General features: G+C 38.7%; 1 protein-coding gene across 3 annotated transcripts in view; it reads right to left on the minus strand.

Moving 5' to 3' along the window:
• clstn2a (calsyntenin 2a) overlaps positions 1-23,966 on the minus strand; it is an 82,956-nt gene that overhangs the window by 28,436 nt on the left and 30,554 nt on the right. For all 3 annotated transcript variants that reach the window (XM_053884279.1, XM_053884281.1, XM_053884282.1), the window contains exon 2: positions 16,675-16,797. In XM_053884279.1, the coding sequence (XP_053740254.1) occupies positions 16,675-16,797 (123 nt within the window). The remainder of the gene's footprint in view (positions 1-16,674; positions 16,798-23,966) is intronic.

Here is a 23,966-nt window from a genome sequence, read left to right on the forward strand (position 1 = left end):
TTTATAGATTTGACCTGTGACCGTGAGCCCCATGATGGAAGTTGTGGGTCACTGAAGAGAAACGGCACAATGACGGTCTCAGTGTGGGATTGCTTGTCCCCAAAAACAGCTGTTTGTTTAAAAAAGTAAAATCTTCAAATCCTGGTGTTAAATAAATACAGCTTCCTTTTTAACTTTTGCCTCGTTTTCATGTCATTTCTCTCAGCAAGGAACCCCCTCCACCTGCTTCGATCATCCTCCCCAAGCACTTCATTTGCCACATTCATGAACCACATTGGTTGTCATCCAGGTATTCTCAGCCACTACATTCTTGACCAACATGTCCACTGCCTCACCACGTGTCTAAATTAACAAATCTAAAACACTGTACAGAACAAAACAAAGAATATAATATGTTAGACTTGTTATTCCCTGCACCACTGAATCAACCTCTATATATTTGTTGAGTGCAAAACTTTGTGTCTTGGCGCCTAATTCTACTTCTCATTTTTATTTATTTAACTACGCATTAGCTTATTCTTTAGTATTTTCTTGATAGCCATTCATTTTTTATATTAATACGTAATTAGTAATTAATTAAAACAGTTTGTTTTTATATTTTATATTTGACCAAAAATAGTGTAGTGTGAACCGTACATGTACTTTGACGTATCACACTGGAAGCAATTATGGAGCATAATCCAAAATAAAATGCATTAAAAGAAATGTTTTGTTTTTTTTCAACCAAAACCCCATATTTTGAATCATAGTGTAAATAAAATCAATAATCCTAACTACATTTTCACTCTCTTTTACATGATAGCTTATACTGTGACAAAACTAAAATTAAAAAGATTTAAGATTTTATTGTCAAAAGCAGCAAGTAGTAGTCAACATTTTATTTGAATGGTAAAAACACAAGATTGAAGCTATGGTTTTGACTCATGCGCAAATTGTGAAATCATCATCCCATCAAAATATGAAAAAGCATTTCTGTTAATGCATTTTCATTTAGAATATGCTCCACAAATGCTTCCATAGTTGACAAGTCATTGCAGCTCTGAATGCTAGAGTAACACCCAGCTCGCCACATAACTTCTGAGCACCTGTATGCTGCATCATATCTCGACTTTCGTGCAGTGTAGTAGGTGTTAACACCACTGCTATTATAAACCAACATGTCCAATAACATGGGCATAAAATGCAATATCAAAAAGAGCCATAATACAGAATGGGAGCATGAATTATCAACTACAGATGTGGAGAAAACAGAGACTGAAAAGAGCCCCTCTTCGGTTTGTAAATACAGGGATTGCAACTTTGTAGACCCTGTTGTAATGGTGAGCTGAGGAAAGAGGAACAGCTCGGGGCTGCATGCAAATCCATTTTCTGCTCCATCTGTTGTGGCAAATGTGTTTCTGTGGATTACCTTCTGCAGGTAAATGTATAAGTCGGGAAAATTGTAGGAGAAATTGAGGCGGGGAGAGAGGACAGAGCAGAGAGAGGATTGTGTCCGTGTGTTTAAATGGTAATGACAGATTTCTGGCTGGCTGACTGTGTCAACAACTCTTCTGCACACATGCACATCTCCATGTCGGCTAACTGCACCAGCTCTGGAAAATGGGTGAGGTCTAATATCTTACCAGCAAATACAAATGTTAAAGAGAATTTAGATTGCACAGCAGTCGAACAAATCCTTTCCTATAGTGAGCTAGGATTCTAGGGAACACAGCAAACAGTAGTAATTCACTTGAGTCAGCCTCAGGCTCGGGGACCAAGCACGGCCCACCAACCATTTTGTGTGGCCAGCAGCACAATGATTTAGCACACCAGGGATGTTTATATTGCAACCCATGAATATCACAGCGCTTAGGCTCAACTGTTAAACTGGTGGATTTTTAGAAAGCCCGGACATCTCTCACCCCATGAAGCTAGCAATGGACCTGTATAGATCCAAGCTGATATCGAGCTACAAGGAATGAGTGTGTTAAAGTTTTCTGTGGTAATTATGAAAGGAAAGTTGCATGGTAATCATATTTTCTACTCTTCTTCAATTCATTTATCAAAAATTTACTTATTTTGACTTATTTCTGGCAGCAAAATAAAGCAGTATTTCAGGCTTCTTCCAACAGTGGCTTTTAATCACAGAGAAGGATCTGCAGTCGGAAGGGAGACGCAGGCTTTTCTGTTTTCAAAGTCAAATTTAGCAGCCAAATAAAGATTGAGTGTAATTCCTCTTTATAATCAAAAACCGGATCCATCCATCTGGTGGTTCTGCGCCAGCTCGACTGTCTCTGCGTACAGTATCAGGAGGATGAAGATTTGTGCGTGCCTGCGTGTGTGGCTGAGTGAATGTGTGATTGCTGAGCTCTAAAGCACGGTATCAGGCATTTTAAAGCTTTGGTTTCCTCCCTATCGGGACTTCGGTGGAAGTCACACTCGAGCTTTAATTCATGACTTCATCACTCCACTGCCCTGTATTGCTTTTGGTCAACACGACACCGTTTAATTGAGACGCTCATCATTGTCACTCTCCCACCAAATTTCATTTTGTTCACCGTAGTTATCCAAGTCACTGTCATTGGTGAGTTCACGGTGAAGTGTGCTGGATCATTAGACATTCCCAGACGTCGTATATGTGGACATCAAACCAAGCACTGTAAAGGAAACATTGAAATGTACAGCAGCTATGAGCAGCCCAATCCAGTAGCAGAGAAAATAAAAATGTTTTTTTATTTATTTTGGATGGTTTTTGATCTCACAGCGAAAAGAATGAAAAGGTTAAACTCCCTTCATTCCCTGATGGGGGAATTTAAATTGATGGCTGCCAGAACAAGTCCAGGAGCGCTCCGTGGCTCATAGTGTTGATCAAGAAAAAGCAATGCATGTCCCTGCAGGTGACTCACCAACATAACACTACATCAGCTCCCCAAATCAGGCTCCACCACTGCAACCACTTTTTAGATGCACCCAACAACTTGTTGTGCGACAGAACAATTGTCTCCTCGATAACCCCAATGTCTTTTTGAAATAATGGGGTTATCTTTCTGTTTCTTTTAGAAACAGATTCACAATTAACTCAGAATAACAGGAGCTTTATATATATATATATATATATATATATATATATATATATATATATATATATATATATATATATATATATATATATATATATATATATATATATATTGACTTTGTTCATACATAAGCCGCACCAGTCTATATATATATATATATATATATATATATATATATATATATAGACTGGTGCGGCTTATGTATGAACAAAGTCAATTTTCCTTCTTAAATTTGGTGGGTGCGGCTAATATTCCGGTGCGCTCTGTAGTCCGGAAAATACGGTATATATAGTATTTTCCGGACTACAGAGAGCAGTAGTCCGGTAGTCCAGTAGACTACAGAGCGCACCGGAATATTAGCCGCACCCACCAAATTTAAGAAGGAAAATTGACTTTGTTCATACATAAGCCGCACCAGTCTATAAGCCGCGGGTGCACCGTTGCTGTCTGCGCCACAGAAAATGCATGAGAATCACTTCTAGCGATCCTCTAGTACTAGTTTTGAAAATGGGGTCCAGTGTCGAGACTGACTAATGAAACAATCTTGCCAATGTTCTGAACTCCAGAGTTGAACTCCTCACATCTTATTTACATTTAAAGTGTTCAGAAAGCGCTGTTTTCACCCTCCAGTAGATCGTCTCTGTTAGCAGAGCTACGGACAAGCGGGCGAAAACAGCGCAATTTGAGCGCTATAAAGGTAAATAAAACGCCTGTGATGTCATCGGTTTGATGTGACGAAGCTCAATATTTTTGCCAGCAAAGAGCATGCTCTTTAGACTGTCTTCAACCTCTTTCATGAAAGTTCTCACTCTGGACGGTTGCAAACGTTTCAGATTCAGGTGCTGGACCGCGAACGCTGCATCTGACACACACAAGACTGCAGCGGATTCGGCCGCGGTTGATTCCGTCTTAAAACGACACCTGAGAAAGGCTGCTCATCTGGCGCGGTGAAATTAATGATTATTTCTCAGGCAATATGCTTCGTGTTCTGAACGTCACGCTCAGACCAGCGAGTGTCGTGAGTGACTGCTCATTCCTGCAGTTTCACTTTCATGAGCACCAGAAAACTCTCTGTGCTCCGTCAAGTGCTGGTGTTTTAAATATCGTATTGAATTCGTGGCGTTGACGCCTTTTAACGTGCATGTGCTGCAGGATGCAAACTTGACATGACAGACTGAAAAAAGCTTCCGCATTAGACACGCTGTTGCCAAACGAGTGGCGAGTCGGGAGGGAGGAGCGGACGCATCACAAACCTCGGGCTGTGCCTCATCAGAACGGCTGCTGTCACATGTGATTGGATTTAGTGACCGGCAATGACAGGCAGTGGTCGGCATTCACAGATCACAACGAGTTCAGCCTTTCATAATCGGTGGCCGATTGATTGGAATATCCCTGTAAAAATCCATATATTAGCCGCATCGTTTTATAAGCCGCAGGGTTCAGACCGCGAGACAATAGCGGCTTATAGTCCGGAAAATACGGTGTATATATATATATATATATATGTATATATATATATATATATATAGAGAGAGAGAGAGAGAGAGAGAGAGATAGATATATATACTAAATGTGGACAAACAGTGAATATGTCCAGAACAAAATGTCTACATTTCCATCTATCATATCATACCTTCAGCATGTGACTTATGAAGAAAAATAGAAATCTTGAAGCACATTCTGCAAGTTCAAACTAGAGCCATGCGACTTAACTTTTTTTGTTCTTAAAGCTTCATTCAAAACATATATACACCCAGGACATATTGTCCTCAGAGTCAAGACTTGACAGTGGAGTCACATTCTTTCAGTCCTGAACTGAATGTTCCACTTCTTCCATTCTTGTTGTACCAAACAATGTAATGGCTTATGTGGATTTGTTCCTGAGAGCCCTTTTCTTAGACGTAATTCTAATAAAAATAGCTCTAAACTGGGCCACACGGAGCCATAAAAGACTGAAACCTTGGCTTCCACTCGTTTTCTAATGCATTTAAACAACTGAAATACAATCTCAAACAGATGCGGACAACTACACTTTCAGAAAGGACTGCATTATATGCTTGGGCAAAACCAACTTCATTAAAAAATTCAGAATACTGGAAGAAAAAAAGTCATTTACATGGGGAAATAATAAGAGTTGATCAAACAAAAGGAGAGAGAAAATGCATTGAAGCTTCCTCTGTCCACATTTGTTTGTTTTGATGTGACACTACTGACCCATAAATCTTAACTCTCACCCCTGCTGCTCTTCAGTTACCACTGCCTGTATTTCAGGATGAGTCTGGGTAACAGAACACTTCTCTTTTCTCTACTTCTGTCTCTTCTCCCGTCCTGTAAAAACGGATGGAAAAGCTGGAGAGAATATCTGTTGCTTTTCTCATCACTTTTTTTGTCACAGTAAGTCATCCTCCTTCAGCTGAACCTATCTTCATTATACTCAGGGGTTTAGCTTGTCCTCTCCATGATCTTATCTACTGTCGGAACATGATACACAAAAGATTGAAGATTATTGCATTGTCTGACTGTTTTAATTCATAGGTGCATATTCAAAAAGGTGAGATTTTAATCAATGCATACCTATGTACTTAACAAGTATTAAGAGGACTAATATTAAAAGGAACAGAATGGCATAAACAATATTAATGTATATGATCAACTTGTAAAAAGCGGCAAATTCATAAATTGACATTAAATTTTTTGCATTTTAATATTTGATACCAGCATTCTAACATTTAATATGTAAACAGAAGCCCAAAGCTCATGGTGTACAGTTTTTATGTTCTTTAAAATAAATAAATAATAATACATTTCCCACCATCAGTGCCGTCTCATTTAGACTCCATCATCATTGATGAAGGACATCACATCGTATAATGTGGTGCTTCTGACAAATGTTCTCTGGGAATGATATTTCATATGCAATTAATCAGTCATTGGCATTAATTCATTCATTCAATTTCAAAAAAGATTTTCACTGAAACATTTGTCGATTTTTTATCATAATAAACTTAATACATTATTACAGTAAAATATATTATTATTATTATTATTACATAAGATTTTCACAAAAAGCTTTGCGGGGGAAAATGCTGGTTTTAGGATCCATACCGGCATTACATGGTAACTCATAATAATAATAAAGAGTATTCATGTGATGCTGGCACTTAACAGAACTGGTTTTTAAACAGCATAATTTGCCAGGCTTTGTTAAATACAGAGGTGCAGTATCCAGAAATGTGTTCCATTTTAACACATGAAGTGATAACCTTAGCAGAAAGAGAGATTGTGTGAGTGCTGTAAACAACTGCCCACCATACTGCCCATTCAACCTCATCCACACAGAGGATGAGAAATAACATAGAAATGAGTGTGGGGGAAATCCACAACTCATCTGTCTGCTCCTATACATGCAGCCTCTGCGTGCCTGTTAAATAATGCGTTCTTGATGCGCAAAAATCGCCTACATTCCAATCGACAGCATGGAGACGAGTCTTTGTTTCGTCCTGATCTAAAGTCATTAGAATATCTCCGGCCAGGAGGCCTTTGTTTGGTGATGACTAGTAGGTGAATCTGCGGTATCTTGTTCAAGAAAATAAATAAAATGTACTGCATTCCAACTACTGGGGTTGTGGGTGAAAGGCGGGAACACTTCTCCAGTCAGTCACACACAAACACACACCTAGAGAGAATTTAGAGTCACTGAAGCGTTCCAAAGAATTATATCTGTTCATTGAAAATATACGTGTGACACCCCATAGCCTGTTTGATCAACTCCTCTGAGTCGCGGAGGCCATCATCATAATAATCACATTCACACTCCCCATTATAGACACGTAACTATGTTAGGAGTGAAAACACCAGATCTGACAGGCGGCTTTTGAGAACACCAGGAGACATTATGTATGCTAATCCGCAGTCATTAAATGACATAGCTAAACAATCAGTCTAGTGAGCCGCCAGGAGAGGAGGGGTGGGGTGGTGGGGGGTAGCGTTGGAGGTGAGGATAACCTAATATGTCAGGATTCATAGATCAACGCTAGTTAAGTTTGTCATAACGGCAGGCAATAAATCACGCCTGAAGCTGTCATGTCTAGTCATTTATCCGCGGAGAAGGTACCAGAGAAGCAACAGAGGAAAAACACCACGTCTCTTTGCTAGATCATGTTCGATTAAATATCAGGTTTAGAACTTGACAAGAAAACAGAGAGGGAGTCCAAAAAAACGATCCCAGATATGAAACTAAAGACAGAACCTAGATAGATAGATAGATAAATACTTTATTAATCTCCAAAGAGAAATTCCCAAGAACCTAAGCTTTAGTAGCAGTGGCGGCGGAAGGAAAGAATTCCAAATTCTCATCTTAATACACAGAGTGTACAAACAACTGACTTAAGCTGTGTTAAACACTACTTCTGGTGCCATGCGACCATTAAGGTGAAGTGCTGATGGGGCATATTTTCCACTGTCCCACAAGCAGGAGACATACTGTACTGTAATGAACTCTGAGCATTGCCTTTCTGAAAAGCTACTAAATTCAGCAAAAATCATGGACAAAATGGATAAAAAAAAAAAAATGCATCATGCAGGTACTGTCAAGAATGGAGCAGTGCCCCATGATGCATGAAAAGTGCTTTATAAGTAAACAAATAAATCACAGATAATCCTTCATACAGGATATTTATGAACTGTACTGGATTAGATTACATTCTCAGTCTTGATCACACAAGGGGCTGAAACATCAATGTTTTTGGAAATGTATATGATCCTCGATCGTCACGGGTCACGAAACCTACATGCCTTAAAGGGGTGCTGGTTTTCCATGCTCATGAAATTTGACATAACTATGATTTGGAGCCACCTCAAGCTCTTGCAGGCCACATGAAACGATTTAGTGGGCCAGATTGATCCCGGAGCCAGGAGTTTGACACATCCGTTACAGTTAGCAAGCACCAGAAATTATGTCCCTATTTAGCTTCCAAAAAGAGATAGACTTTAAAAAAATCACAAATAAAAATATCAATGCTGCACTTGGTTTTGTTTGTTGGCCGTTTTGCTTAGTTATTCATTCATTATCAACCCAGTCAGCCAGGGTCATCGCATCTTCATGAACTTTTAGTAAATTTCATCCAAACTCCAAACAAAAGGGAAGCCTTTCATGTAATTCCACCAAGAGTAAAATGAATCTGTCTTTTATATTAACAGACTGATTTGGATTTCTTCACAGGCGGAGAAGGTCACCAGCAGCACGAGTTGAGAACCATTCCGAAGCAGACTTTTTAATCTTTGGCTGACATTTAAAACATAATTGTTCTAGATCTACATTCAGACAGAAAGTAAAATTGAGTCATCCAAGCTGATGACGGACAAGAATCTCAACGCGTTTGTGAGTGGGTCCCGTCCCGCTCTTGAGTGATGGCCGGTGCTGCCCTCATCCATTACTCTGTCACATGTTTGAAATTGCCTTTCAAATCCTCTGACATCTTGGAAAAAGAGAGCATGCCTCTTCTTCTGTCTGGCCTGCCGCGGGAAGACACAGTGGCAGGAGAAGTCTCAGGGAAGCCTTATTTCATTCTACACTTGTCAGATCCTGTAGGGCCACTTCAGAGAGCACAGAACTCAGCACCACTGAAGAAAAATGGAAAAGTTGCATAATATAGACGAAGCAAGGGCATTCTGTCATAGACGGCGCTCAAGGAGACGTTCGGCTAAGAAGTCTGGGGAAGATATTTGGCAAAAAAAAAAAAAAAAAAAAGTCATTGAGCAATGACATTTGGGCATAAAATGTCAACCCTCACTCCAGGCTGTTTGGCAAAATTGCTGCTGTGAAATTGGACTTTGAGCGATGGAAGTATTTTTCGCGCAAAATGTCTACTGCAGGATTTCCAGCATCTCAAGAATCTGAGGGAAATACTTCAAAGTTGGAAGGGACAGAAATGAAAGTCCTCGCGAACACTATGTGATAACAAGCACTCCACACCACAAACTAGAAGATTGAAAGTGCTGGGTTCATTTTGACTCATTAATTACATAAATAATTCTTTTATTCAAATAAAGCAGATGAATAACATATTTCTTTCACAGTTAAAATGTGATTAATGCAGATTAATTCGTTCTAAAACCTCAAATAAAGACATTATTTTCTAATCAGGTTCCACCTCTAGAAATCTTCAATAAGGCAATGGAAAACAACCATTTTAGGAGAGAGAATTCTGAAAAGGTTTTTCATCACACAAGACAAAGGATTGACAGTTTGCATAATGATTTCGAGAATAGAATATTACAAAATGATCAGTTATTTACATTATGTCAAATATTTCTTCAATAGCATCTATTCAACTATTCAACTATTATATTTAAACAAACAGATAATGATGTTGGAGACAAACTCCACAAATAAGTTTCATCATAAAACAGTTTAAAGTGAGACTGTAGTGTACAACACATGAAATAGAAACTGTATTTATCGTAATAATTATTGTTAACGTTTTTTGTACATATCACCCATCCCTAATGCGGGGGAGTTTTTTTTACAATTTCAAAACTTTATAAAACCATTAACAAAAGTATATTTTGAAAAATCATCCTCCTACATGAATTCGCGTTGCAGTCATTTTTAAAAGGACGATTTCATCAACATAAAGAGTGGCAATAACACTTTCCTCAACATAAGAGATACTGTCAGGAGTATTCTATAGAATAACCTCAGCAGCACAGAAGGCACAAACATGCTAAAAAAAAACGTTGTAAACAAAAGAATGGCGATGATGGAGAAAACAAGATTGACGACAGTTAACAAGCTTGACAGCCCTAGTAGTCACACATTCATGACCTCAGTATACAGTCAACCTTACTCTCAACTTGGGAATCTGCATGTTTACATCACATTATTTCACCAAAATAATTTCATTTAGGAAACATGTTGAGAAGCCTTCAGTTGATAGGCATTACTATAAAATAAGTCACTGCATTTAATTCAAGCCTGGCATTAGCCAGGAAATCCAAGTCACAACTGAAGCGCAACATCAACGTCAAATGTCACTTTTTTCTCAGCACAAGAGTTACACAAGCGATGCGTGAAAGACATGCAAATTGCTCTCTAATTGGTCTGTCAGGCGGCTGAATACTTGCCAAACTATTGTCACATAGAATGAATTAGGAACGGCAGAACATTTCATTGAGTTAATTAAACTCGGCGTACAGGTCGTGTTCGCTCTTCTGAAATAGCAGCTTATTTCAAAAATCATTAAGAGAAAATAAAACCATCTTGTCAACTACTTATTTTCATGCTTCTATTAGCCGTTCTTGTTTGGTCAGCGATGGCAGCTGTTCATAGTCATCAGAACTGTTTTAACTGCCCAAGTGTGTAATATAAAATCCATTTTTGAATGAGCAGCAAGAGCCTCATGCGGAAAGCCATTAGTGCTTTCAGATAGAGGACTTTGAAATCAGCAACGCACTCATGGTTTCCTATATTCTTCCATCTTCTTGAGCATTAGATCTGTTGTCCATTTTCCCTAAAATATTCCGACTGTGACTGCTCAGATATGGTTGACATTTCTGAGTTATTATCCACGAAAAAAAACGAACTTGTTTGTTGAATGCATCTGTAAGAACTTTTACTTTCAAATGAGAATTTGACGGTCAAAATTATCATTTAATGGCCAAAATTGAACTCAAATGTAAAAATCAGGTTGAATTTCAGAATGCTCTACATCCCACCAGTGACAGGTCAGGGTGTCACCCCACCCCACTGACGCTAAACCCCTTGTAGAGGGAGTGTAAGGAAGTAGGGCTCGCAATGTTCCGACTACTGAACTTATGCTAGGCTTTACATTTATAAAATTTATCATTTATCATTTTCTGTAAAATTTTAATTTTACCTAGGTATTTGTATTTTGTGAATATTTATAGTGTTTTTTTAAGTAAAAATTATGAAAAAATATATATATGATGTTCAAATAAATACTGCTTTTTCTTAAGAAAATATTTATTTAAAAACAAAAAGCAATCCTTAATTTTTTATTTCAATTTATTTATTTATTTAACAAATACTTCATACATTTTTAATATTTTATCTATAATTAAAAGTGGCTTTTTGAGTAAGCTTTTATTAAAATGTTCAGCTATTAACATGTCGACATTGTTATTAAATGTATTTCGTATTTGCCCACACGAAAGTTTTCGCTCATAATATATTTATCTTCCTGCAATTGATACTGTGAGTTAAAAAACATTTCACTGCTGATGCATTCGAGCATATGCTGTGATATAAATGCAATGGTGTTAACTTTATGCACTCTGTTTGGTTCACTAGAGAAACCTTCTAAAATCTTCGAGACACTCGCATTAATCTCTGCGGGGAGGCAGAGGGAATTAAATATGAAGCAAGCGTTTGTTTTATGAAGAAAGGAAATCATAGAAAACTCAGAAAAAAAACAAATAGGAAACAGAAACCCTCAGGTGAGTCTCTCATCCCAGAGATCCAAAGTACACACAGACAATATTTAACAAAAGAGGAGACAAAATAATGGAGGAAAAATCATCTGAATTATTTTCGGACCATCTGACTCTTCTGGATTTTATGGTTATTCTGTTGCCAGTGGCAACTTGCCACTTTTGACAAAACAGAATCAGTACAACACTCTGTACTGACTTCCCTGTTTTCAGCGCTATAATTCTGGTACATGATCAGCATGTTAATGATGGTGGCAGATTTTGAAAATGTCAATGAGTCATTTTTCAGACATATTTTTGTACGATGGATGAACAGGACTGATGAGTTTCCCTCTGAACTGAAGCCAGTGACAGACTCAGGAAGGGAAACAGCTGCAGGAAACAGACTGGAACTTTGAAGAGAAAATTTGGTTGTAGACAAATTATTATCGAGAAATTGGCCTTTATTTTCCACTGTAAAAGCCTTCCTTAAATGCATTCTCATCGCTGTGTTTTTTTTAGTGACTTGTTTCTTGTGCTTGTTGTCAGCCGGAACAATTAACACCTCTGCTCCTTGCTGCTGTTAGAAACTGGGTGTTGAAAACGTGATATAACCTTCAAGCTATTCTGAAAGAACCGATAAAAAAGTGTGACTTCACAATCAGAAAACTACCTGACATGAGTGACAAACATTGAGGATTGTTTAATAAGTATTGACATTTGAATCAATTATTTTCTGCTATACGATTTATTAAATTTTCAAAAGATTAAGCAAACAAATGAGCAAGTCAAGGATTAAACCGACAAAAAAAACGACATGGAACCTTTTTTTTATCCACTTATTATATTTTTATTTTCCTAGATTAATCATTTTTATACATTAAAACTGAAAATAAACCTATTCCAATCCATAGTATTTTTCAATTACTTCATATAATAGCAATTTACATATTTCTATGCTGTATTCAGTCTTTTTGGCTTAAATGGACACTGTCAAAAGTCCCACTTTATATTGCTGATCCTTTGCCCTGCTATGGTTTCACCCCTCCACCCGAAACGGCTTTACTATTGGATAAAAGTCCCTTAGTGGGCTGTGCACACCTCATAGAAAGGTGGTTGCATTTGGTAGCCTATCCTTATTTACCCAGACTGAAAGCGAAATGAGATTTTCTGAATGATGTTGGTGAAAAAAAATATCCCGGGGTCGACAACATGTATTTAAGTAAACAGAACCATTTCACAGTGACGCCTCTGGTGACAAGTGGACTCATTTGAAAGCTTGGTATGAAAAACAACTAATAAGCCCTGAAGCATCTTTAACAAGTGTCTCAAAACAGACATGAGGGCTAAAAGCTTTCAGACAATAATCAACCACTCAAGTTGACATGGCGCTGGCATGGTCTTTTCACCACACTACAGCTAGAATAAAGAACCTCCGAGGCATCGATCCACATCTGCAGAGCCAAACTGAAGAGAACATTCCATTCCTTCCGCATCCGAATACTAATCCACAATGCTGCAGCGTAGAAGTATAACACTGGATTCACTTAGGATACTGAGACACGAAACTTGTTGTAAAAGTTGGATATTATACTTACAAATGCCGATTTTTTTTAGCGGTTAAAAGAACCCTTTTAAATTCATATTTCCTTGAACACTTTAATAATCATGTTCTAGAAAAAGATAAGGGTTCAAAAGTCATTTCCAAACAAAGAGTTCATTTCCCACTTTAAGCAGCACAATGAGCAATGGGGAAATGAGAGAAGATAAGGGATCAAACAAGCGATGTGATGGTTTTCAGAGAAGATTTAGGAATCCAAACAGAAACTAAAACTAAAAGGAGGAGGGGAACAGATGGGAAGACAAAAGAGAGAGAGAGAGACGCTTTCAACTTGCTTGTGATCCTGAGATAGAGCAGTTAGCTCTTGAAATCATGTTTCTGTTGTCTTCACTGAATGTTTCTGCTCATTTTTGATCAGAATAACACAAGCGCCAATGATAATCTGCTGTTGACAGCACCAATTATGCTAAGCTAACCAATTGAATGCTATGCTAGGTGCTGAGCTAATAAAAACAGAAATGTTATTAATAGGATTTCTACTTTATCATCTGTTTTGGTCTCAACCGATTATTGACACTGATGCTAAAACATATTAGATAAAAACTATTAAAATATTCCAAAAGTTCCAAAAATCAAAAAGCAAATGTAAAATAAATGAATACAAATACTACTATCTGAAAATTATCTATAAAATACACTTTTACTTTGTTTGTTTTAGCTGCAGGCATCTTCTCTGTGCATCTTTTCCTTTACATTCTCAAGTTTTACCGCAACAACCTTTAGTTTTGTTGAGCATCTTTCCTGTGGCTAAGAAAAAAGAATAAGCAAATTCCAGTCAATGTTTTTGCCCTTGCACTGGACTAAAATAGTTTGCTCAGCTATACATATGCCATAGGACATTTTGCGTGTCCTGTTTTGCCGCAGTCATTATACTATAATAACACCAAGTTCAAATTCATACCGTTGTCACGGTCTTTATCAAAGACAGCTTGGTCTTGGTGTCTAATTATTTCATACATCATTTCTCAAATGGCAACCCAAATGAAACAGAGTGCTGCTTGTGAAGAGGATGAAGGAGGCTTGGGAGGCAGGCGAGCGCAGCTGATAGTAGGTCAGAAGAACGGAGGAGAGGAAAAGAGGTGGAGAGGGAAAAGCAGAGTACTTAACAATTCAACTCATTGTTTCTGCACAGCAATTAAAGTGGAGCCAGGAAGACGGAGCACTTCTTCCTGCGGTAAAATGAAAGCCGGATTGATGCAAGTGTCTATACACACTTTAGCAAGAAGCAAGGTGATGCAACATGGAGGCAAAATAATGGCAGGTGGAACAGCAGGGGGGAAAAAGAATGGGAGTAGGTGCAAGGAAATAGAGAGGTGTGCAGACTAAATAAACACTCAAAATAACAATGTAAATCGCAAAGAAGTGTCATGGAAACACAAAAGAAGGATTCATCATGAGGGCGTCTCATTTCATTGCCATTTTCTGGAGTCTCCTTGGTAGCTGTTACAAGTGCTTCATTCTTTAGTCAGCGACCGCGGAAAGAAATATCACCCGCTGACAGCAACTGGATCTCTCCAGCTATAATTCAGCAAAGTTGACCTTCTCAAGCCCACAAGCCCATTGTTAATCTTGTCTGAAGCAATGGAACTAAATGTCTGTCTTTGTTCACCAGCTTAGTTTCTCTTGGAGGAGACTCTGTCGCTCCGTTCAGCTATGCAGCGGACTGACGACAGCGATTCAATGCTTCAGACAGGATGAAGCAGCCATCTGAAATCATTCCGTCTGAGCATGATGCAGTGGCTCTTGCTTTGTGAACCGAGTGAATGTTTTGGTCAGTTTGCTTAAACGGAAAAGACCTTTTTACACAAATAAATATGGGTTAATTAATCACACCAACAAGTGTGCAAAGTGGATAATGTAATAGTAAATCCTATCTTTCATGAGTCTGTGTCAATTGACAAACATTTACAGCAAGAAATGACCATCGTTGAATAACTAAATGAGGAGAAAAGGTGAAAAGCGTTTTTTTACTAGACAAGCGGCAGCGACGTCGATATTACAAATTAAATATTACTCATGTTTGGGGAACTTCTTGAATCTCTGTCTGACCAATAGTATATAAAAAAATATCTAGTTTTTAGGAAATGATAGACAGTAAGGGGGGGAAGTCATACAATTATAATTATAAGCTTCTCATTTGATAATTACATTATTTTACTGTATGTCCTATATATATATATTTAATTTAAATTTAAGAAACACATTCATTATATTAGACATAAAAAAGCACCCCCAAAATCCACCAGCGAGTCAATATAAAAATAATATGATTGAAAATTGAAAAAATAAACAAATTAATAAGTGTATTAAATTTAAATTATTTAAATTATATATATAAATATTTTCCCATATATATAAATTCCCAGCACTTTTATGAGTAGAAAATACAAATTAAAAGACATGCACACAGCAAGAGTAAATAAACAAATTCTTGAATCTGATAACAAGTTGAAATAATAATGAACAGTAAGGAAAAACGTTATATAAAAAGTTATAAAAATAAAAAAAAAAACACAACCACCAAGGCTGTTGAAGTGACAGCACAATTAATCTCCCATTTTCCACTTCTTTAGATATTCTGCTGCTATTTAAGACGAACAATGTAGGCTGAGGTGAAGTTTGACACAACTCGTCTCTACAGTCATTTGTGAAGCATTAATGGGTGCATTCATGAGTGAGAACAGTGATGGGATCACAGAAAGAAAGACTTCTGTCAGACTAATTCAAACTGATTTGAGACGGCAGAGTGTAAATGCTTTGATGATTTTCACATTAGGTCATTCCTATTTTCAACTATTCTGCTGACTCAGTGAAGCATCAAGACTGTGAATGTGTGTGTGTGTGGCCATGAAAAACCTTTCAAATTTCTTATGAGCTGCAGAAATGCTGCAGGTGATGTATGAGCTTACCTTCATTCATCCAGACAAAGAAACAAGTAAAGGCTATCATCATCATCATAAATCACGCAGCCACTAAATACATGTCATGACTTACATGTACATGAAAATGTAAATATTAAACACCCCTCATTCAAAGGCGCCACTTAAATCCTCATTTCCTGTAAAAGTATCATCAAAACATGGCAATAGAATCTCCAGGAAGGATAAATTAAAAGACAAGGAAGACAAGGGGATTTGTACGTTAAAAGTAGTAGTATATTTTGATTCCAGTTGAGATCAATCTCTGGATAAAAATATTTCATGTAAGGTTGGAAACCCTGCAGGTGGCAAAGCCCTATAAGGCAGCTACAACTCCACCCACGCAAGACCAAGCTGCAATTCCTCATAGTGTATGAGTCAAACTCCAGGCCACAGAGTCACTTTACATGGGCAAGCGCTTGGAAATCAAATTCTACTCTCTTTAATACATACATTGAGACAAAACCGCAACTCCTATACGGTATATGGATTAAATGAAGTGACCATTTTACGAGAAGCAGTTTTTGCTCATCAAGACGCTTAAAAAAATTCAGTGGAAGATATTTGTGAGGATAGAAAAGTACATGTTTGAGATTTAAGCGGTGGCGAAAGACACTTGAACTGTGAGACGGTTTGCTTGTCTTACCTGCATACGGCACTGGAGAGTCCTTATCTAGCGCCACGAGAGGAGGATCCAGCACCACCGTGTCCATGTTCTCCGTGATGACGCCATGGTATGACGCCTCAATCCAGGGCTTGTGTTTGTTGACTGCAAGAAATCAAGAGGAATAAAAAAGCTCAGTGTCTACATTCATGTCTTGACGAAACTAAAGGGTGATAAATATGAAAACGTTTTTGGGCATGACTGATTAATGTGGTTTTAATAGACAGTTTAATAGTCAGCAGGCCAGAATAAATTATTGATTCGTGTTTCATAGTTTTTAGTTTGTTGCTGCCAACTGACAATTCAGTTTGACTTATTTATCACTCCGCCCCCGGAAAAACAATAAAACTTGAGGGCAGTAACAGGAAAGTAACCACTTAAACTTGCAGATGCACAGTAGCATCCTGTCAGCTCTTGCTTAAGGGTTTTGCACACAAGCTGCAACATTAAGGTAATAATAGTAATAATAATAATACGCAGTAACAATCGCTGACGGAAAATTTTCAGACAATATTAGAGAAGATCAAGTGTCTAGTTATTGTTGGCAATATTCCTCAAGAATTGTTCGTCTATATGGAGTTACGTGCCGAACATTCTAACAGAGTCTTTTCTATGCTGGGCTTTCTCTGCTTTCTCTGTTCCTAATCTCCCTGCTGCCTCCTGCAGAGAGGACGGGGCTTCAAATGTAATTTAACTGCGCAGATGAGATGAAGATTAACACGGATCTCACATAATTACTTCCAGGGAAAAGTCAACCCCCTCTCCGTCTCTTCTGAATCTTCCGCACACATCGGAGAGGCGTGCGAAAGAGCGACATATGTGTTTGTCTGCATTACGCCCAGCTCGGCGGGGAGCTGTGACCTTTAAAGCTTTTACGGACAAACAAAAGGTCTCTTGATGATGAGCGAATGACACATCCAGCTGGTGGTGATCATGGATAAATCAAACAGCTTCTCTTCTGTTTTTTGCCTGCTCCTGAAAGTACCTGTCACTAGACCACTGCCCAGGTCACATTTGCCGACATGTTGTTGAATCCCTAAGCACAGAAAGACGCCAGAAAATGGAGTGGATTTCCAGTAGTGATGCATGGACCTGAACCTGAGGTGGTGGCTCCCTAAGGACAGTGGCCTGATCTGGTGCATGCATATTGTTAGTCTTCTCAGTAAGGGGTCAGCATGAACCCTACTGTGAGTTGGATCCAACCATCGCTTCACGTCACTTAATGAGTCTCCTCTGATGCTTTAAAGGAGTCAATCTGTCACAAATCACCAGTCAGTATACCTCATCTGTAAAGTAGCAGTCGGCCTTTGATGAATGTGTCCTCCGGAAAACTCAAGAGACTGCTGATCAAAGAATCTCCGCAAATCATCCATTAAGTCATGTTTATGTCGTATACAGGGAGGTGCACAGATAGAGAGTGGTGCCTGAACACTTGCATGAGAAAAGTGTCCCATAATTCTTAAAAAACTACTCTCTCATCAGTTCCAACTCAATGTATTTTAAAATCTGAGCCCCTCCCACTCTCACTTTGACCCGTAACATCTGACAAGTAAAGCTTTAAGAGTATTGATAGCCAGATTTGGCCCTCAGCTCTCAAGATTAGTTTCCAACAATAATGTTTTTTCAGGAAAAAAAGCAGTATTTTGCGGCCAGTTCAATTAAAACGTGTATTAAAGACAGGAAAATAACTATAATATTTTATAGCACAGTCATTGAGTATGCAAACGATTATCAACAAAAAAGAAAGGCACGAGGATAAACAACCGGTGCTTATCTTCCAAGAAACACAAGTGAGATATTTTAAAAGGTAGGACAAATCATCCACTTATGTATTAATATTTAGGGAAATTATGGGGAAAATAAATATTACAAATATTTAAAAATAAGTGGCTAACTTTGACTTTTTCTATTTTGAATAAAAATCAGGTCTGGTATTTAAAAAATATTCACCAAAATGCCCACAAAGTCATTCAAAATATAAATGATTTTAAAAGATAATTCCATTTGTTAAAGTGATAAATCAATAAGACCAGACTTTGAACATCCTGAAATATATTTAAAGATCAACACAATCACGTGAGTTAATAAAGACAAAATATAAAAACATAAACAGGACAATCATGATCAGCAGGAATACTGCTTTCCAGCTTGTATCAGTAAGTGTCAACGAGACACGTGAAGAGTTCAGGCTGAACCTGCAGGTTGAAGCCATGTGTTTAAATCAAGTCAGGGCGTAAGGAAAGAGAAGTAACATAAAAACTCTGGCCTTCAGGATCACGGTCCAATCTAAGCTGCAGGGAGCAGCTGATGTCAAAGAAGCTTAAACTAATTACACATTAGTGCCTGGAATTCCTCCCTGTACTATGGTAATAAGTGTCAGATATGAGCTGACCCTCTTGTCATTTCCTAAAAACGTCAGTGGTCATCACAGCCTAATAACATCAGACGGCACATTATGGAGAGGTAATTCACTTAGAGTGACCATCATTCTAAAAGTGGATCCAGGCAGAGCCCTGGATCACATCTGAGACCAGTCTGATGCAACACACATATGTCTACAGGCGATATTTGCTTTTATCTGCTCACACAAGACAGTGAAAACCCACAATAATGAGAAGGATTCGATGCACATATGCTTTGTTGTCTACAACATCAAGTCCAGTATTCCCAAAAACTCACCTCAATTGACTTGAAATGAATTTAATAACAAATGTGATAGCGATCATTTTAGGAAGAACATAGTTTAAATAACTACCAATGATAAAAGTTAAGTGGAATTTGGGTAATGTCGTCATGTTTCAGATTTTTCTTTTCAGATGGACACTGGAGAAAGCCTGACTGAACAGAGGAGCCTAAAACTCCACTGCAAACATGAAGGTTTTAACTGGAAAAAGTTGCTCGCTAGACTGTCAAAATGGTTTCGGTAAAATCCTTATAGTTTTTGATGCATCAACAGAATGTGCCATGATAAAACTGGCTTGAATACCAGCAGCCTCTTAGTGGAGATGCTCATGCCAGCTCCCCTTTTCTCTGTTGTTTACCTCCAAAGTGGCAACCATGGGCGTTTCTCTGCTTTGCAGGATTATTTTGCCATGAAATGTTGCTTCAAACAGGTTTTGAAACTGACTTCAAATGCTTACGAACATAAACAAAAGGCAAGCAACGATACCAAGACTATCAGAACAGTGTAGAGAAGCTATCAAAAGAGCAGAGAAAACAAACAGTGGATATTGTTGTAATTAAATGTTTCTTACTTCTTAAGAGTTTCATGTTACATTTACATTATCGTTCAGTGTTGCAGTCCATCTCTGATTCAGACCTCATCATCCTCTCACAATAGCCTGAGAAGTATGTGGTCAAATTAAAAATAAGTTTCATTTACATGAACCTGCTCTTATACCTTAAAAACTTTGAAAAAATCCGCTGATACTGAACCGCTACTTGCATCCCTTCAGTGCACAGCACACCAGTGTTTGCTACCTCCATTATGTATATTGTTACTCAGCCGGCCAGATGTGGCTCACAGGTCTTGTGTTTGCTGTGCCAGCACAAGAGAGAGCATTGAGGAAGATAATTGCAAGTATTTTTCGTTCGTGGCACACTTCCCATGTCGTAAAAAAACACTCTTTTCATTTCTCTTTTATTATTGCCAATCATAGTAATTAAACACCGATGAAGTGAACAACGTTCGTCGAGGGCGATTTGTTCTTGACCACAGGGCCATTAAGACATCCGCACATGCAAACACATGCACAGCTGCCACCCACTCACAAAAACCAACAAGTCCAATTTGCTAAATTGGCATCACTAGATATTACACAGAAGGTAAAGAAGTAACATCGCCATCCCACTAATCAGGTTTACTGGCTATATTAGGGTTTAATGTGGCCCCTGGTGCAGAGGTTGATGTTGAGCTGCGGAGTGCTCATTATGCTCCAGTGTGTTTGCTATAATTCAAAAGAAGACTGTTCACTTCAAACCTCAGCAGCATCTCTTCACACAGTGAGATGTGGTTAAGAGGCAGGGCTGCTTTGTTGCTTGTTTAATTAAACGTAAGGTAATTGCTTCATCGATACCTTCAGTCTCTGGAGCATTTCCAGCAGTTTCACAGGCACAAAGCTGAGACACAGGCAAAGTATTTGGATGGTTGTTGCCTCAACACAAACACAAGCTGCTTGAAAAACAACACTAAAGAATTTAAAATAAATATTACAAACAGGGATGTCAAATACCGATACTTGCGCCGATATTCTCTTCCACTGTACATGCATTTTACTGGGAGAGCAACTGGAACATTACCACACGGGCTGCAGCTCGGCACTGGGTGAAACCTGACACCAAAGCTGAGGAAAAGTGCGAGGAAAAAGAAGTGAAAACATTCCAACAGGCGGAAAACACAACGGATTATGGCAGTTTTATGCTTCTTCAACAGAAAAATTGTAAAGGAAACGTTAAAACTACATGACAGGAACAGCTCTGCTGCCCGTGGATCTAAAGTTCACGCCTGCTTCCCAGACATATGAAGGTGAGGATCAAGTGAGTATAGTGAGATTGCGGAGAGACTTACTTCTCATCATTAAAAACTAGCATTTTTATCATAATCAATTCAATAAATAAATAAATCGATACGAAAGCATTATGTGTGGCCTTCTTTAAACTGATTTCTGCGTTCTCTTCTAGTTGCAGTGAGAAACATGATCTACCATGGGCAGCACCTATATCTTTAAGTATCACTGCTCAATTGTAAGTGTTACATTTTGAGGTACTTGAGCCTCCCTCTTCCTTTTTAGACTTTTTAATATTGATCAAGAATGTGGGTTTGAATGTCATAGCCAGTTGCACACAAAGAGCTGATCCGGCATCCCACATGAGATCAATGTAAAAAATAAAACTGACTATGTAGACACGTTTCTTTACAAGTTCAGCCCTAAATATAACGCGTCTTGGTTCTCTGTTTTACAAATTTATTTCCACCTTTTATCCTTGTATTATTTTTTCATGACCCTGAAAAAAATGAAGCTTCCGAAAAAGTAAATCATGTTCAATTTATAGTTATTTTTGATAATTTATTATCAAAATACAGTAATAAACTATTCTATATAGTATGATATACAATCAAATCGTGTACATCAGTTATTTACTGCCATGACACAAGAAGACTAATCCTGACTTGCAACTTTTGTTATAATTTTCTGTTTCCTGATACTAGTTTTCCCATATTAAACACTTTTTCACAGTCCCAGATAGAGGGCCCCTAAACACAGTCACAAGACACAATGTGGCCCCTAGGGAAATTCAGTTGCGTACACCTGACCCAGAGCTTCAGGAGCTGGAATGAGTTTATTTAAAAATTAAATGCAAAGCCAGACTCAAGTTTAGATCAGCCTTCGTCTCAAAGGTTCTACTGTACTACATATTATTACGTAAAACAAAAACAAAAAACCAACGCATAGAAGGGGCCCTTGACTTCCCAATACGGTCGCTTTCTTCTTCAATACTTGTCTGGTGGTCTTCCTACAGCTCACCAGGGGAGTTTGAGGACATCTCCAGAATAGCAAATGAGCCAGCTTATTGTCTTCCACCGAATAAAGGAGATGCACAGTGTTTCTCTAAGTGACAGAGAATTGCCGATTAGTTTCACTGAGTGGGCCAGTGAGGAGGCACAAGCGAGGGATTAGGACGGAGTGAAGCGAGGATGAAAGAATGGAGGGGAAGATGAGGAGAATAGTTTTAGAGAGTAGACTCATTTTATGCTTTTTTTCAGCCTACAAAAAAATAACTGAATTGTGTTTTTGCTATCATATTCAAGTATGTTCAGCAGGATTAACAAGTTGTCTTTATACGGAGCGAATGAGCAGATAAATTGACATTGATGAAACGCTCTGACTGATGAATGATTCGATCCTCCTTCACACTAGGTGACTCGCGGCTTTGTCTATTTTGTCCCATCAGCGCCCACATTTGGATGACTAATGAGACGCACCTGACACGGTGATTGATAGAAGCACTTGATTCACTGCAGGAGGAACGCGATCATCGCTTTCATTGCCGTTGACATGAACCTGGTAAGCGTAGACTCTTTCTTCTCTGCGATGAGTTGTGTCTGAACGTGCCTCTGACTGTGTCTCAGCTCTTCACTGTTGTAACTGGGTCGAGCCACGTGCAAAATAGCTGGATGTTTGTGATTGTAAATTTCACCTTCCACTCATTACTACTTCCACCAAGGACATTTTCTCTCAGTCTGTTAGCAAGATTGCTTCAAAACGGTTTTCAACAAAGAGATTACATTTTGGACCCAACCCACAGAGTTTTCAAAGATTCATCCCTGTCTGTGATTACAGCAAGTACTTAGGCTCAACTGTCCAGGGCGATGGAGAGAGTGAGAAAGAGGTGAGGAAGCTGGTGCAGACAGGATGGAATAATTGGAGAAAAGTGTCGATGTGATCTGTGACAAAAGGGTGTCGGCGAGGATGAAAAGGAACGTGTACAAAAGGGTGGTGAGGTCAGCAATGCTGTACGGTTTGGAAACAGTGGCACTGAGGAAAAGGCTGGCGGTAGCAGAGATGAAGATGCTGAGCTTCTCTCTGGGAGTGAGCAGGATGGATCAGGAAGCAGTAGATCAGAGGGACAGCATATGTCAGGTGTTTAGGAGACAAAGTCAGAGAGGGTAGATGGAGATGGTTTGGACATGTACAGAGGAGAGAGAGCCAGTACATTGGTAGGAAGATGTTGAGGTTGGAACTGCCAGGCAGAAGGTGGAGAGGGAGGCCAAAGAGGAGATTTATGGAGGTGGTGAAGGAGGACATGAGGTCTGTAGGTTTGAGAGAAGAGGAAGCAGAGGACAGGGTGAGATGGAGGACGGTGATCCGCTGTGGCGACCCCTGTAAGGATAAGCCGAAGATACCTGTCTGTGCTGCCAAAGGAGCTGCGTTACAAATGATAAAAAAAATGTGTCAAGATAAATTGATAAAGTGGGGGCAATAATACTCAAAAAAATCTTTAAAGAATCGTACATCGTAAAAAAAATCTTACTGATGTCTATGAAAATACCTTTAACATGAGTCTGAAATCCAGTCCGGATCTGCCTCTATATTAGTCTTTCAAATTTGGCAACAAGCTGTGGCCAAAATCCACATGATGTTCATCGGATGGAGCAGGAAAATCATTGTTTCAAAAGCCAGCGAAACGCTCAAGTCGTGGTTGACGAGAGCGATGAGCCCCCTCCAGAAAAGTTAGAGAAGCAGTTGTGCAAACTCACTTCACTCCAACAAAAG

This window comes from Synchiropus splendidus, chromosome 13, assembly GCF_027744825.2.
Source record: "Synchiropus splendidus isolate RoL2022-P1 chromosome 13, RoL_Sspl_1.0, whole genome shotgun sequence".
Lineage (NCBI taxonomy): Eukaryota > Metazoa > Chordata > Actinopteri > Syngnathiformes > Callionymidae > Synchiropus > Synchiropus splendidus.